The 16686-nt window shown below is 56.0% G+C and overlaps 2 protein-coding genes across 4 annotated transcripts in view; one reads left to right on the top strand and one right to left on the bottom strand.

The window, feature by feature from the left end:
- Nucleotides 1–12025, top strand: part of ARSG (arylsulfatase G) — a 25901-nt gene extending 13876 nt beyond the window's left edge. Inside the window, exons 9-12 of the mRNA XM_065852709.2 lie at nt 2954–3062; nt 7456–7576; nt 11256–11346; nt 11663–12025. Coding sequence (XP_065708781.1) covers nt 2954–3062; nt 7456–7576; nt 11256–11346; nt 11663–11997 — 656 coding nt within the window. The 3' untranslated portion in view covers nt 11998–12025. The remainder of the gene's footprint in view (nt 1–2953; nt 3063–7455; nt 7577–11255; nt 11347–11662) is intronic.
- The window catches only part of WIPI1 (WD repeat domain, phosphoinositide interacting 1), a 21408-nt gene continuing 15960 nt past the window's right edge, over nt 11239–16686 (bottom strand). Inside the window, exons 13-14 of one of the 3 annotated variants that reach the window (XR_010652539.2) lie at nt 13503–13663; nt 11239–11376 (exon numbers count right to left, since the gene is read on the bottom strand). Coding sequence is in view for 2 of the 3 variants with exons in the window: in XM_071816659.1 (XP_071672760.1) it covers nt 13470–13663 (194 nt within the window). In the remaining variant the exon portion in view is untranslated. Of the gene's footprint in view, nt 11377–13126; nt 13664–16686 lie in introns of those variants that run through there. The other 2 variants (XM_071816659.1, XM_065852711.2) reach the window with 2 other exon arrangements.

Here is a 16686-nt window from a genome sequence, read left to right as displayed (position 1 = left end):
CCCTGCTTTTCCTCCTTTTCCGGCCAAGCCATCTGCTCGGTGGGTTTATAGCAGCCGGGGCGGCCAGAAGCACGCATGAGTCAGGCGTTTCCCACTTCTGCTTGTATTACGCAGTGTAAACGCGCGCCGGGCTCGGTTCCCCCCTTCGCCCGGGGTCAGTGGGGGGAGCGGTGGCGGGGGGGCTGCGGCCAACAGCTCCGCTTTCCTCCTCCGCTTCCTGACACCCGGGCGATGCGGCCGCGGCCCTGGGCAAACGCTGCTGGGCTGGCTGGCTTGCTGGCTGGCGTTCCCGTTCCCAGAGCCCTTCCTTGGGCTTAAATCAGAACTTTAATTTTTTCATTTATTTTTATTTTTTTTTTTTAATTCTAGTAAACAAACCCTGCTGACGACCTGGGTTGCTCTTGAGCAACCGAGGGTCACAAGCCGGAGCAGCTGGTACAGGCAGTGCAGTGTTTGGGAACAAAGTGAAAGAAAACACGGCCCCTTTCCAGCCTCTCGCTGCCCTGTAAAAACACCCCGAGCCCCGGGATGCTGGGGAGGGCTGGCAGGGCTGGAGGAGCTGGCTGTAAATACTGGGTGCCGAGGATGACTTCTGCAATATCTCATCTGGTTGTTGCACGGATGTTTTGAAAGCCAACCCAGTGTTATTGTCTGCTGCTGGCTGGTCTGGTGCAGCAGATACCCGCTGGTGTGGGCGCTGGGTGGGTGGGATACTTGACCATCCCGTCCCGTCCCGTCCCATCGCATCCCGTCCCATCGCATCCCGTCCCATCGCATCCCATCCCATCCCATCCCATCCCATCCCATCCCATCCCACCCTATCCCATCCCGTCCCATCCTACCCAATCCCACCCCATCCCACCTCATCCCATCCCATCCCGTCCCCTCCCACCCCATGCCACCCCACCCCATCCCGTCCCATCCCACCCCATCCCATCCCACCCCATCCCATCCCATCCCATCCCATCCCATCCCATCCCATCCCATCCCATCCCATCCCATCTTGGGGGTATCATCCCCCACCAGGGAGAAGCCCTTTGAGGAGCAGGGGGGGACAGGCTGCTCAGGCTCTATAAGTTCCACATACATTGGCGTTTCCCTTTAGGGTCCAACCCAAATTCCAGGGATGTTTTCCATTAATTGTGGGTGGTCACTGGAGTCAGCCCTCGCTGGGAGAAAGCAGCACATCCATGCTTGCTGCTCCCTCTTCTCTGCTTGGGGACCTTCCCGCAGCCCCAACCCACCCCAAAAATCTGTCCCCCACCTTGCACCAAGAACACTGCAACGGGGGGGCTGGGATGGAGATGCAGGTTTTGGGGATGTGATGCTGGGTGTGTTTTGAGGCAGGTTTGGGAGGTCCCTGTGCTGGGGACCTGCTGTGCATGGTGGGAGCAGGACCAGGGATTCATCCCAGCATGGGGATGCTCAGTTCAGCTTCCCTGGAAAGCCCCATGGCACCATCCCTGCTCCAGAGAAACATCCCAGGTTGGGTTTGGGGTGTTTCAGCCCTTTTTACTGCCCAAAGCATTCACGTCCTGCTCAGCCAGAGATACTCGGGTGGCTGGAGGGCAATGTCCATCCCATGTCTGAAATGCAGTAGCCTTATGGGAGGATGAGTTATTTAATGTACGTGCAGAGATGGGGATTAATATTAATTGCTATAATTGCTGTAATTTCCTAAGGTGTCTGCAGGCATGGGAGGCACCTTGCTTAAGCCGTACGTGACGCGTGTTGGAAGCACTGTTACGTTTCCAACATCCACAAGAGCCCCGGTACCAGCTCCCCAAAGAGATACTGCTTGCGGGGCAAACACCAAAAGTTTGGGCATGGAGTGGGAGAGATTGGAACCACGCCTGGCCCGCGCTGCCAGGACGGGCATTGGGGCCAGAAACCTTTTTCCTGGGCTATTTCTCACGACGCTGTCACCGCGGCATCTGTGCCATATGTGTCCTTCTCCGCTCCGGTGATGCGAGTCCAGCAGCATCGCCTGGGAGTGCAGGATCAGCCCAGATGCCCACGGCATCGGGCAGTGACTCCCGGAGAGGCCAGGCTGGGCTGGGGACCGGCACGGGGACGCGGCGGAGCGCGGGGCGGCTGTGCCACAGCGGGGACTCGATCCTCTCTTGGCTCTGCCCGGAGGAAATGGCTCGGGGCGAGCGCCGTTGCCATGCACACGCTGAAAGGCGGCGGACAAAGGCTGCGCCTGGGAAGTTTGTTCGGTGAATCGGGTTGGATTTTCTGTTTGCCCCATTCCCAGCCCTTTCCTCCCCCAGCTGCCTGGGGCCCTTTGGGCAACAGCCAAAGCAGAGGCTCTCTAATGCCCTTCCACACATTTTGTTACTCAGCATCCCCATTTTGTTGCTCAGCATCCCAAGCAGAGGAAGGGACCGGGCGGCATCCCTGCACCCTACATCTCAAACCCAAGGGCAGAGCAGGGGAAACAACTGAACAGGTTAATTAACCGGCAGGAGGGTTATCAGCAGCATGGTATGTTTAACGAAGCAGGTTTCCAGCAAGCTGGGGGCTGTCAGTGTTTTACCAGGTGGAGGGCAGCAGCCACCTACACAGGGACATTCACAACCCCTGGAAGAAATTCCTACATTACCCACCTGCTCCATATTCTTGCCGGACATCAAAACCGGGTGGAAATGTGGCAGCTCCAGCAGCTGACCGTGCTTCTCATCACTCACTGAAGCAGAGGAGAAACACAAAGCAGTGCCAAACTGAGTCCCCCTTGTTTACCCCACTTTCCCTGTCTCTTTTAAAAACTCCTGAAACTTTTACCCGTCTCTGACCCAGCTCCATCTCCAGTGAAATCACCCTCCTTTGGGGTCATTGACTCCTGAGTTGCTCCTTTCCCAGGGAAACTCCTGAGTCGGGAGTTTTTCGCGTCAATGATGTGAAAGCTCTGGGACAGCAGCAGGATGCTGAGTGCTGCCCTTTTCTCTTGCAGGTGGGAGCTCGGCGAAGCAAACGACCTGGGAAGGGGGACACCGGGTGCCGGCACTGGCGTATTGGCCTGGCCGCATCCCTGCCAAGCGCACGAGCCACGCTCTGCTCAGGTAGGAGCCCGGCCGCATCGATTCGGGGAGCAGGGCAGCCCCTTTACCCCCTTTTGGAAGGACCCACCGTCCCCGCATCAGGTGACAATCTGGATTTTGGCATCCTGTGCTGCTTAGTGCCTGCCATGTGCCAGGCTCTGCACTTTTGTCCTTTCCTAAGCCCGTAAGACTCAGCGCTCCAGCAAAGAGGAGTTGAAAGGGCTTTTTGTGAGGCTGGCGGGTTGGCATTGGCAGGCGCTGGGCTCCGTGTGCCTCCTGGCCGCGGCGGCCGAAGTGCCTCCCGATAATTAAAAGATGACGATGTTCTCTCTCTCCACCAAGAAGCAGGCTTAGGCTTTGTGGTTTGTGAATGGCTTTATGTGGAGGAGGGTGCGGTTGTGGGAAAGGCTGGACGGAGAGATGGCGCTTGCAATCGGTGCAGGATGCGGCCGGGCTGGGAGGCAGCGAGCGGCTTCTGCCCTTTCCGGCAAGAGCGGAGGGGAAGGGCTGCTGCCTCCTGTACATCGCCTGCCTGCACTGCGGGGGCGGCGTGGAGGGGTCCTTATTGCAGTAATATTGCACCTGTGTATGCAGCCATTGCAGCTCTGCATGCAGCCATTGCACCTCTCCATGCAACACTTGCACCTCTGCATGCAGCAATTACACATTTCCATGCAGCAATTGTATCTCTCCCATGCAGCAATTGCAGCTCTCCATGCAGCAATTGTATCTCCCCATTGCAGCAATTGCAGCTCTGCATGCAGCCCTTGCAGCATTTGCACCCCTCTTTGCAGCCTGTGCTGGGGGCAGAGCACTGGGATGCCCCGTCCCTTTTGTCCCTTGAAGGACGTGCTGGTGGAGGTCAGGGTGCTGCGGCTGGGGGGGCTGCTGGGCGTTGGGAAAGTGTCCCAGCTGCTGGAAGCGGGTGCCAACCGGTGGCCCTGGGAGGTGCTGGGTGTCTCTGAGGTCCCTGAGATAAGCTAGAGCCATGTACTTCATGCATGGCCCAAGGGCAGCTCTGGAGCTGGATTTTTGCAGGTGGGGGAAGGTTCCAGGTGTGAGCTGGGGCACTGGCAGGAGGGGATGGGGTGCGGGCAGCCCCGGCATTCCCTTTATCTCCTCGCAGACCTTATCTCCTGCATTTCCCAGCTCTGGTCCAGCAGGTTGGACAGCTGGAAGTGCTGAAAGCTGGTGGCACGGGTTGTGCTGCATGCCGGGGGCTCGGAAAGTGGCTTTGCAGCAACCAGGGAGTCCCAGGGACCTGGTGTCCTTCCCAGTACAGCCCAGTGTGGCCACGGGGCAGGGTGATGCTCTGGCATCAAGAAGAGGCAACCCTCTGTTTGGGAGGCAGCGCAGAGCCAGCATGGGGGACATGTGTAATGGCTCATGCTCAGAAAGGTGTCACCGCTGTGTCCCCAGCCATGGTCTGAGCTTTTGGGCAGGGGATGCGGAGGGATGCAGAGGGATGTGGAGGGATGCAGTGGGATGCTGAAGGATGCAGTGAGATGCGGAGGGATGCAGTGGATGCAAGGGGATGCAGCGGGATGCGGAGGGATGCAGTGAGACGCAGAGAGCATGGGCTGCTCACTGCTCGCAGTGCTGTGGGACAGGCAGCTTTTTGCTAAACCTAGAGTCACCCTTGGGGACATCCCTTGAAGGACAAGAATGTCGTGTTTTGGGTGCTTGCTGTCCTCATGAAATCGGGCTGTTGAAAACTTGACCCCCCAGCTGATGGAGAAGACCAAGAAGCTGAGGAAGGAATGAAATCCTTGTGCAGATGTGGCTGGGAAAGCTCTGCCTGGTGGGACCCCCGGGGAGGACAGGGGCTGGCAAACACAGGCACTAACCCATGTATCAGCCTCCTTCTGCCCCCGGGGTTATGAAAATGCTGACAGCCTTTGCTAGAGAGAAGAGCCTGCCCAGGACTGCTCCTCACCTCTCCCTCCCCATCCTCCCGAGCACAGGGGTGAGCGAGGGTGAGCGTGCCCAGAAAGAAACGCTGATGCATCACCGTGGATCCGCACCTGCACGCTGGTTTCTGCAGAAAACTGCTTGGTTGGCTTTTCTTAATTATATTTAATTGTCGGAGCCACCCGTCGTGCTCCTGCCCTCCCTTGCCCCAACCCAAAGTAGGGCACAGAAGAAATAGGTCAGTGGGGTGGTGAAGAAGAAACAAATTGCACCACCCTGGTTGTGCTGGCGGCGTGGGGCTGGGCAGGTTGGGCAAGCAGCGGGGTGTGGGGAGAGCTGGTTCAGCTGCCTGCACCCCCCTGCACCCCCCTGCACCCCGTCATTGCCGGGCAGGGCAGCAGGATGCTCAGCGCCAGCAGGCAGGGACCTGCCCGTCCCTGGGCGCTGCCCAGCCCTTCGCTGCTTGGGGTGACAGCAGGACACTGGAGTGACTTTATCTATTAGATTTATTTAGTAATTTATTAAATTTCTCTTGGCCGGGGCAGGGGGTGGCGGTGTGGCTTCCCCTGTCCCTGCAAGCACAGCTGCCCCAGCTTGGCTTCCAGGATGTGCCTGCTGGTGGGACCAGCCAACTTTGACCAAAATCCAATTTTTTCATGCCTTTTTCCATGGGTTACATCACCCTGCAGGCAGGGGGACCTTCTACCACCCCTGCCCTCAATCGTGTTGTCCTCCCACCTCAGTGACTGTTTCCAGTGGTCCCCTCCCCTATGTCGGGGCTGCTCGGTGCATCCCTGCGAGCATCCGCACACACCACGCGGGGGGCTGGATCCTGAGGGTGCTGAGCACCCATGGGAGCAGGAGTGTGCTGACCGGGGTCTGCAGTGTCAGGGGGACCTGGGCTGACCCCAGCGAGGTGCCTGTGGGGATGTGCCCTGCCTCGGGCGCAGCGAGGAGCCAGAATCTTTCCGGCGCCTCCCGGCTGGCCTGGCCGCGGGGGCCGTCTCGGTGAGCGTGCCGGCCGGGCCGCTCGCAGCAGTGTTTGTTCTTATTTGTTCTTGCTGTCTCTTAGCAGCTAAATTAAAACTCTTTCAAGGGGAGAACCGGGGGCCCTGAAGCCCTGGGCTCTTTTCTCTCTCCATTCACGCAGCTGCCGTCACGCACCGGGCGGGAGAAATGCGGTGGCAGGACGCTGGGTATCCCCTGGTTGGGGCACCCAGATTTGTCACCTCCCTCTGCATTTTCCTTGTCCCAGCTGAGCTCCCGATATTTGAGCCCCTGAGCTGCCGGCACGAGGGTTTTGCAGCCGATGGGATGCGGCTGAGTCCCCATCGGTCACTCAGCACTGGTGGCTCTGCTGGCTTGTCACCTCCCATGCTGTGGCCTTGTCCCCAGCACTGTGGTGTGTCACTTGGCCACGCTGACATCCTGCTGTTCCCTGGCGACGTGGGACACCCCCAGGGCAGGTGTGGGATCACCCCACGGCCACATCTGTGAGAGGGAGGGATGCGCTTGGTGGTGGTGAAGGGGATGGACACTTGTCCCTTGCAGGAGTGGGACACGGAGGGTGGGAACCAGACACGGGACTGTCCTCTCCCACTGGAGTCGAGCCCTGTCCCTGTTGGGCAATGTGGCACATGGAGGGGGAATCCCATGCCCAGGCTGTGCAAGGGGCTGGTGGCAGCGCTGGGTGGTCCCTGTCCCACCTCAGCAATGACTTTGCTCCATCCTCAGCCCCCCAGTGCTGTGGGGACACACCAGTGAGGGGGACTGACCCCAGCCGAGCTCTGGCCCTGGGGCCACAGGCAGAGACAGGAAAACAGCGACTGTCCCCCTGCATCCCCATGGAACCTGAGGGACACGGGGTCACCCGCTCCTTCCCTGCATCCCCCCACACTGGGAAGTGACCAAGGATGAGCCCCAGGTGCTCTTTTGTGGCTGGGGCCCCTGAAAACCCCACGAGGTTTTGGGTGGAAATGCTGACGGGGGTTTTGGTGGGATGCACCGCTCTCATTTTCCACTCTGGCTGCTCTGGCTCGTGCTGTGCCGTGCAAAAGCGAGACCACATCTTCCTGGGGTGGCGGGATCTGCTGTCGTTGGCTTCGAAAGTCCCTGTGCCAGCACTTTCTCCGGAGGGTGACCTGACCTGCTGCCTGCTCCGTGTGTCCCTGGGGTGGGACAGGAGGCTGGGGGGGCTCCCTGCCCCCCGGGCGTGGGGTTTGCGGGGGCAGCAGGTCCTGGCTGAACCCCCAGTGCCTGGCAAGTGGCCGGCACCGGGGTGGGAGCTGTGCCAAGCCAGGGCTTGCCGGGGCTCAGACACTGCTTGAAGCCGGTTTTAGCATTTTCTGCAGACTCAGCTCTTGGGATGGATGCTGGGAAGTGTTCAGCCCACCCCAGGCACTGGGCGTTCACCAGGCGAGGGGCTGAGGGGTGCAAGTGTGGTTGGGGGGACCCTCTGGGGTGCTTTGCTCCTTGCTCTGATGAAACCCGCCTCTTTCCGCAGCACCCTGGACATCTTCCCGACGCTGGTGGCCCTGGCTGGGGCAGCGCTGCCCCTGAACAGGCGCTTCGATGGCTTGGACGTGTCCCCAGTTCTCTTTGGGTGGTCGGATGTGGGGCACAAGGTAAGGCACAGCCACCCGCCTGGTGACATCCCCCTCCTGACGTCCCTTCACCCCTGAGCTGTTAATAAAACAGGTAGTTGGGGATGGAAAGGCTGAGAGCTGGGACGTGCAGACCCCCGTGAGCATCATCCCCTGGCCCAGAGGAGGGGGTCAGCTGGGCACTGTGCCGTGGCTTGGGATACCGTCGTAAAGGGGCTTTTGGCTTAACAAAGAGTTGTTTTACACTTTGTCCATAAATCCGGGATTAGAGGTGAAAATGCCTGTGCATGCAGCTTGGCTCGGGCTTGCCCGTCCCCATGGCAGCCCCACAGTGCCCAGCATGGTGGGTCTAATTTCCCATTGCCAGCATGAGGAACAAAATATCGCAGGGGCTCAGACCTGGCTGTATCCTCTTTATTTATCTTGATAGATCGAGATATAACAAAGCTCTCCTTCCCGTTCTGTGGCTGGGACCATTCATGTTACTGGTGTTCAAGTGGGGCAGCCCATCCGTACCCTGCAGCTCTGCCCATACAAAAGCTGCTGGCAGCTCCTTTAAGCCTAAAGCACCCAGTTAGCAGAACAAGCAGTATGGCGATGTATTTTTATCAGAGTTGCACAAGATTTTTGCAGAAAGAAAAAAAAAAGAGTGACTTCAATACCAGTCTCGCAGATAAAGCCTGATTTTGCTTTTAAAGTCCACCCTCGTGCGAGCACCATGAGCCAGCTCCCCGTGGGGATCTTGGATTTGCTTTCTGTGTCCATCAGGGTTTTGGTATTTGCTTTGTATTTATGGAACCCTCTGCTGAACCATGAGATAACACGGGGAAGCGGATGGGATGCGGTCAGGGCGCTCCAATGTGCTCCTTGGGATTAACCCTCTTTTGTGTGTGTGGTGCCAGGAGAGGGGACCAGTGGTTCGCTGGGAACGATGTTTTGCTGGGAATGATGGTTTGTTGGGAGTGATGGTTTGTTTGGAATCATGGTTTGCTGGGAGCGATGGTTTACTGAGAATTATGGCTTGTTGGGAATTACAGTTTGCTGGGAATTCTGGTTTGTTGGGAATTCTGGTTTGCTGGGAGTGATGATTTGCTGAGGATCATGGTTTTGCTGGGAATGATGGTTTGTTGGGAGTGACAGTTTGTTCAGAATCATGGTTTGCTGGGAGCAAGGGTTTGCTGGGGGTGATGGTTTTGTTGGGGATGGTGGTTTCCTAGGGATGATGGTTTTGTTGGGAATGATGGTTTGCTGGGGATGGTGGTTTTGTTGGGGATGATGGTTTACTGGGGATGATGGTTTTGTTGGGGATGATGGTTTGCTAGGGATGATGGTTTGCTGGGGATGATGGTTTGCTGGGGATGATGGTTTTGTTGGGGATGATGGTTTGCTGGGTGCCAGGCTGTGGTGAAGGGGCAGGACCCACACCAGCCATTCCTGTGCGTTTCAAATCAAGGAATAAAGTCCTGAGGTGCTACACCTCACCAGCTCCCCCGGTCCCCCAGCATCACCCCCACTCAGAGCTTTTTTTGGGAGGTTGTGCTGCAATCAGGGGTGAATGAACCCCTGCAGGGCTGGAGCTGGGGGCACAGCTGGGTTGTCCCAGCCTCAATGGAGCATCCCCAGGGATGTGATCCCGCTGCCCACGCTGCCATGGGACACAGTGGGGACACAGTGCACATTGTGGGGGACACACAGCACCCCAGGGGGTGGCCAGGAGCAAGTCCCTGTCCCCGCTCCCTCCCCTCTTGTCTCTGTGTCTCCCCTCCCGCTCGCGAGCGGCTGAGAGCAGCCCGCCCTTTGACGTTACAGGGTTTTCCTTGACACAAATCCTCCCGACAGCAGTTCCTCTGCTCGTCACACCACCCGGTTTCCGCACACCAACAGCTGCCTCCCAAACCGGGGTCCCTGGGGTGGGGACGAGCTCCCCGGGCTGGGGACGAGCTGCCCAGGGTGACCTTGCTCGGGGTCCCATCCTGCGCACTCGGCACAACCTGGGACGGGGCTGGAGCGACGCCAGAGTCCTGTTTTGAGCGAAGGCTGTTTACAGTAAAAATAAACACATCCTACAGCGTCTATCAAGGGTACCAGTGTCAGATAAATGAGCTCGTTCCAGGAGGTTAATGGCAGGGGGGGTGCACGCCTGCTCCCCACACTTGTGCAAACAGCCTGGAACACCAAGTTCAGATGAGATTTCAGGGGAGAAAAGGCTTTTTTTCCCCTTTTCTAGTTGCGTTTTTGTTGGGGTTTTTTTTAATTAAAATGACAAAGTTGCAAATCAATAGAATGGTTGCAGACCTATCAATGTTTATTCAAAACAAGCTCCTTAATTAGGCAGTAAATGATAAGATTTTCTTAGCGTGGAGTTTTCCGAGGCAGGTTTGCTGGTAGCAAAGGAGGTTTGAGCACCCAACACCAAGGTAGCAGCGTCCCAGCTGCGCTGCTGAAGGTGTAGGCAGAGCTTTAGGGCTGCAAGTGGGTTAATTGGTTCAGTTCCTGGTATCTTGGCATCACAAGGCCTTGAATATTTGCTGATTCCTGCCCTGGAGCTGTTTTATTCTCACTAAGGAGCATCAGCATAAGGGGACTCTATAGCAGGGGTTTCCTCCTTGTAGCAGGATCATACTGCACCTTAAGCTTTTTTCCCTTAAGCATGATTTTTGAACCAAATTCCAGAAGGTGTATTTTTTTTTTAGATTGCAATGGAAGGCAATCAAGGAAAGTGAGAGCGTTTGAAAAACACCCCCCACCCTGAATCCTGGCATTTCTTGGATGAGTTACCAACTGACCAGACCAGGCAGTGTGGGGTCGACATCTCAGGGTGACAGAGTAGGTTGACACCTCGGGGTGACCTCTCAGGGTGACAAAAGGGGGTGCCCGGGGTGCTGGGACAGGGCTCGGCGCCGGGCACCTGCTGAAGCATCACCGCGCTGATCAGCTGCGATCGCTGTTACTGAACTTGGCACGGCAGCTGCCTACAACTCCAGCAGATGTTTCTAATTTTTAGCACAGTGGAAATTTCTTGAATCACTTTTAAACTCAATTCCCAGGGAGGAAACCTCGAGTGACTCATCCCTCAGTGAAGCCATTGGCTCCACGGCCGATATTATCTGACGGACGAGGCCGCTGAAGCGTCCAGCTCACTTGTCTTCTCGCTCCCCTGTGCCAAAGCAGTCGTCCTGTGTGGATCAAGTGTCCTAAATACTGAAAGGGAGAGATTTGACCCACCCTTCCCTCCTTCCCTTCCTTCTCCCCCCATTCCCCGGGCTGTTGTCAGGGCAGGGAGCACTCGCACAGCGGGGTGAGTCAGCGGCGATGGACCGGGGGTGATGTTCCAGCACCTCACCATCCTCCCTCCCAAATATTCTGCCCTGCTCTGCTGAAAGCCGCCGCACCTTCACCATCCCTTTCTTATAGTAGAATTGGTCTGGGGAGGTGAATTTGGGGGGTGCCGTGTGCAGGGCCAGGAGGCACAAGAGGGATGCTGCTGTTCCTGGTGCCCTTTTGCTGTCACCCACCCTGCAGGAAGCAAACCTTGGTTGGTTGTGCAGAGCGCAGGGGCTAAATGGTGTCTCTATAAGTGGTGTCTCTATAAATGATGTCTCTATAAATGATGTCTGTATAAAATGGATATGCGAATGGGATGGAGGGAGCGGGTCTCACACAGCAGGATTTCTCTGCCACGTTTCTGTTCTTCCTTCAGGTTCTGCTCCACCCCAACAGCGGGGCGGCCGGGAAGGACGGCGAGATCGAGACGCTGCGGCTGGCGCAGTACAAGGCGTTTTACACCACAGGTACCGTGTCCCTTGTAGAGATCGGAAAGTCTGGGAAAAAACACAAACAAACAACAAACTTCTGGAATTCGTGGTTCCATGCAGATAACAGGTAAAAACCAACGCAGGCTAATTCAAGACAGAGCAAACCCAGGAAGGGTGAGCACATGGCCCCCGTGTCTGTGTGATGGGGGGGTTGGTGGATTCGGAAGCACTTTCAGACCTTCAACCGGACCTGGGATCCCAGAGCTGGGACACAGTGGGACTGGGTGAGGAACACAGAGGTGAGCCCTGGGCAGCCCGGGACTGCAGCGTTCTTCTCTCATTTCCTCCCCAGGAGGGGTGATGGCTTGCGATGGCAGCGTCGGGCCAGCTCAGCATCACCAGCCACCCCTCGTTTTCAATCTGGCTCGTGACATCCAGGAGCAGGAGCCTTTGGACGTGGCGTCCAGAGAGTACCAGGCTGTGCTGCCTGCCATCAGCAGGGCTTACGCCCAGGCTCTGGAGGACATCGCCACAGACAACGTCTCCATTGCCGATTACTCCAAAGACCCGGCTGCCACCCCCTGTTGCAACACCCAGCACGTGGCCTGCCGGTGCCACCAGCCCGGGACACACGCAGCCATCCCAGAGCATCACACGGGAAGAAGAGCAACATGGCTTTGTCTTTAAGCAAATAATCACTCAGGCTGCTCCTGTCCATGGTCTGGTTTGTGTGAACGGGGTGGCTGTGCTGGAGGAGAGGGACGGAGGCTGTGGTCCCCGTGCTGTGGCATTGGAGGTGGGTTAGTTGTGGGTCTGGGGAGCACACGGAGGGTCCCCTTGGTGCAGAGCAGGTCTGTCACCCCAGCAACATGGCCACCGCTGTAGCTGGTGGCACATGGAGGCAGACAGGGGTTTTGTAGAGCTCTTCAGCTGAGAAAGAGCAAAGGCTTAGATTAGGGGCAGGACAAGGGGTGGTGGTTTTACACTAAAGGAGGGGAGATTCAGGCTGGACATGAGGAATTGTTGGCCCTGAGGGTGGTGAGAGCCTGGCCCAGATTGGCCAGAGAGGTGGTGGATGAACCATCCCTGGAGACATCCCAGGCCAGGCTGGACGGGGCTCTGAGCACCCTGAGCTGGTGAAGATGTCCCTGCTCACCGCCGGGGTTAGACCAGGTGAGCTTTGAAGGTCCCTTCCAACCCAAACTATTCTCTGATTCTATGATTGAAACCCTTCTGTGAGATGTGGCTTCAGGAGAGGATTCCTCTGGGCAATGCGCTTGGCTTTCCTCTAAAATGGACCTTATAGGAGCGGCTGGTGGGAGCACAGGGGAGGACGGGGCCTCTGAGCAAACGTCCCTTCTGGTGCGGAGACCCTGGAAATGTGAAGCTGCAGAGAGAAACGCCCCGGCTGGCACAAGGTGAGGGCTCTGGGAAACGGAGCTCCTGCCCCCCAGCTTCCACAGGAGGTTTATTAATGGGGTTATGGTAAAAACCCAGAGGAGGGGGTGAGACAGCTCTGTTGGGGCGGTTCTGGCCAGGTGCAAAGCTCTGGGGAGCTGCAAAGGCCAAACCGAAGGTGCAACTGAAACTTAAGAAACCAGCGGGATGTCTCAGCATCTGGGTGAGGGTCTTCTGAAACAATTTTAGACTCCAATTTACGCACCCAGATCTTTCTGTGGATGAACCATACGTGGATTTGTGTGAACCTGGTCGGGTGGAAGCCACCGTTCTCGAACCAGTCCCCCAAACCCACCCTCCCATGGATAAAACGTAATCAAGACTGACATCTTTAGGGCCCCAAAAAGAACAGCAGGACTGCCAGGGCCAGACCGTGACTTTATTCTCTCTTTAAACATAGCAAATGGCATCTAATATCACTGCAAAAATACTTTGCCTGGGTAAAATAGTATGTATATACTGTACAAAGACTTAAGTTTAATATACCTTCCTAGAAGTACATTTATACACATAAACCAGCATAAATTAGAAAAGGGACAAATGGGTATATAAAATTCTGGTTACATACAAATCTGATTAAATTAGCATTTACATTGTGGTTCTAACATATAGTTTGTTAAATATAGCGATGTGCATACAGTACATTGACACCCCACCCAGACACGAATTAAAACAAGGGGCTGGCGGGGCCAGGTATTCACTTAAACATATCGGAGGAAAAAGCAGTGGCCCACCTTGGATTTTATTTTTATCTCGTCTTGGGGATTCACAAATGCGTTCTTCGAAATTCCTGGCTTTTCCAGAGCACTTCCCAGCAGCTGTCCTAAGCGCGGATGTTTGCTTCTCATCATGACCTCTTCGCCTTGCCCGGCTGACCTCCACGGCACAAGAATATCTACCAAAATCAAAACAGAACGGCCTTACTTTTCCCAGCAACAGGCTGTGTTTCAAGTTGGTTTTACGCACATGGGAGGAGAAGGGGGAGGGATGTCCTGCAGTGTTTTACTTTCCATTCAGAGGCAGATTTGCGAGTGGTTTATTTATTTACTCTTCCCCCTCCCCAAATTTACAGTCCTGGGAACAGGAGCCATCTGGCTGGGTGATAAGTGTGTCCTGCCTCTGGCTGGGACTGGGCTGAGCAGGAATTCAATGACTGGGGGTGAAGTCCGTTTGTCTCACTAAGTCCTCCCAAAAAATTCATCTCCTGGCACGGCAGGAGGGGAAAGGTGTATGTGCCGTGCATCGCCGCGTCCCTCCGGGGTCTCCAGATGGAGCCCAGAGTTAAACATCTACACGTTAGACTGGATTAGGTGGGGGGGAAGCCAAGCGTAAGTATCAGCAAAACTTCGGAGTGAAAGAGCAAAGCAGGAGCACAAAGAACAGGCAGCAGCGAGGACCCCGAACCATTTGTGCCACGGGACGAGGCTGGAGACCTGTGCCAGCTCCTCCTCGGGATCTGTCTCTCCACGGCTTCAGGACCATCCCTTGCCCAGTTTCGAGGCACAGGCATTGGCACTGGATTGCCTGTTTCCCAAAGGACACCAGATACAGACTGATAAGCTGGGCTTAATCCTGCAAGCCCCAGCTGCCCAAAATGCCGGTCTGAGCTACCGCGGCAGGAGCTGCCGTGGGGAAGGAAAGGCCAGTCAGGTTCTACCAAACTTGCTCATCCCCTGCGAAATGTGATTACAAGTAGAGCTTCACTGCAGAATCCATGGCCTCTCCCCTGCAAACAGCCAACTGTTAAAAAAATCACTTAAAATCATTAGCGTCTCATAGCGGCGGAACAGAATGAGCGAAACACCGTCCAGCAAACAGCGAGGAGGAACTTGGGCAAATAGCGGTGCCATGGAGCTGGAGATGCGCCTGCAACCTGGTTGCTTAGAATCACAGAATCATTTTGGTTGTAAGAGACCCTCAAGATCAAGTTCAACGTTACCCACCCCTGGCACTGCCCCATGTCCTGAGAACCTCATGTCCATCTGTCCAACCCTCCAGGGATGGTGACTCCAGCACTGCCCTGGGCAGCCTGTTCCAATGCCCCACAGCCCTTTCTGTGAAAAACTGATGTGAAAGATGTTTTTAAGGACTATCTGTGTACCAGGGAGGGGAAGCTGCCTTTGCGGAGCTGACCGCTGTCTGCAATCCAGCCTGACTTAATGAAATGGCTCTTTGGATAAAGCCTTCACATCAACTCTGGTCCCAAAGCCAACAAGCTTCAGCGTGCAGCCAAATGCAGGACGGGTCACGTATGCCTAGAAATGCACCAGGCAATCTGCCGGAAGAAATCACCTTTCCTACTGAATCCCAGAAGTTTTAACAAGATTCCCTGGCTGCGTTCCTCCTGTCCACATGGGCCATCTTGCTTGCTGAATCCTGGAGGATTTACTTTGTCAAACCTCACCAAAACTGTTCGGACCGTGCCTCGGTGGGCAGAACCACGACTGCAGCTCCCGAAGCGGAGCAGGACGAGTGGTGCACACACCAACAGCTCCTGACAGCGCCAGAAACCTCCCCGGCACTGCAAAACCCCCAGAGAAGTGGCAGCTGCTGGGGCAGGTCACCAGAAAACAGCCGTGATCGCCGCCACTGTTTGCAGCCAGCGCTGGGTTTGCTCTTCCCGTCCCTTCTCCTCACTGAGGCTCCAGCCTGTGTCCATCTCAGTAACACGCGAGTCCTTTCTGTGCGAGATCACCAGCAGAACTGAAAGCTCTTAATCCACCCCAGCGATGGAAGCAAGAGGCGTTCACTGAACTTGTTTAACCTCGTGCAGCAGGATCCCTCGGCAGCCCTGGCACCATCTGTAGCAACATCCACATTCGCTCTTCTTGAGGCCACTTTTTATGAGCCCTCCTTGGGCTTCTCATCTCTCCTCTGATCTGTCCCTCCTCCCGTTTAATGAAGAGGCAGTTTTCAACCATCAGCAACAGATTTGATGTTAGACCGAAGCTGCATTTCCTTGCTCTTAACAGCTCTGAAGTCTTGCTTGAGGTCAGGGGAAGGCAAGACGTTTCAAAATGGAGAGGAACTGCTGGGTCTGAGCGCGGCTGTTTCTCCAGGATGTCCAAGTTCAAAGCCATACTCGTGGCGTGGGCTGCGGGTGAATATTCCATTTTGTCACAAGTTTTGAGGTTTTTAAACGTCCTTTTTGTTGCACGCTGGAAAACAAACAAAACCCTTCCCATGTTTCCGCAAAGCAGAATGCTGTCAAAACATTTTTGTTGGATAAGGTCAGGTTTTTCTCTCCCTCCTTCTCCGCGCAGAAGTGACCGATGCCTGAAACCCCCCTTGAACGCGTCACTGAGACCAAATATCTCAGTGCTGAGAAAACAGCGGAGTTCAGTGAAATTCAGAGCATCAAAACATCCCGAGCAGCAATCCCTGCGCCCTCGCTCCGCGGGAGCCAGCGCACCAGATGCAAAACACATCACCAGCAGCACCGCGGGGGCCAAAGCGAAGTCCCACCTGCGGAGACCCCACCTGGGAGCTCCAATTGCTAAACCGCCCCATCGGGGAGTATTTTTGGAAAGCGCCTTCCCTCCCACGCCACCTTCTCCCTAACGCTACACGTGTAAGCGGCTCTGTCAGGTTAATTACTTTGACAGATCAAAGTCCGTTTAACGAAGCTCCTGCTGTTGGACCGCGGGGGTTTGGGGCGGATTTTTCCCGGCACGGTCCCAGCGGGAAGGCTCATCCAGGAGCAGCGGGATTCCTGCTCGCTGGCGTTTGCTTGGCCCCAAACCACATGTAGAGCAGGTTCAGTAGAGGATTTTTCTCCGGCCCTGCTGCTCCTTCCAGGGGCCTGGGGCCACCAGATCCTCCATGGCCACAGGACTTTGACCAGAGTGGGGACAGTTTAAATATCTTCCTTGGGTAACGGAGTAGGGCAACTGGAAAACTCTGGTTCTCCGTTTAGAA

Source organism: Patagioenas fasciata, chromosome 18, assembly GCF_037038585.1.
Source record: "Patagioenas fasciata isolate bPatFas1 chromosome 18, bPatFas1.hap1, whole genome shotgun sequence".
NCBI lineage: Eukaryota > Metazoa > Chordata > Aves > Columbiformes > Columbidae > Patagioenas > Patagioenas fasciata.
Note: the sequence above shows the minus strand (reverse complement) of the source record. Positions and strands in the feature narration are given on the sequence as shown.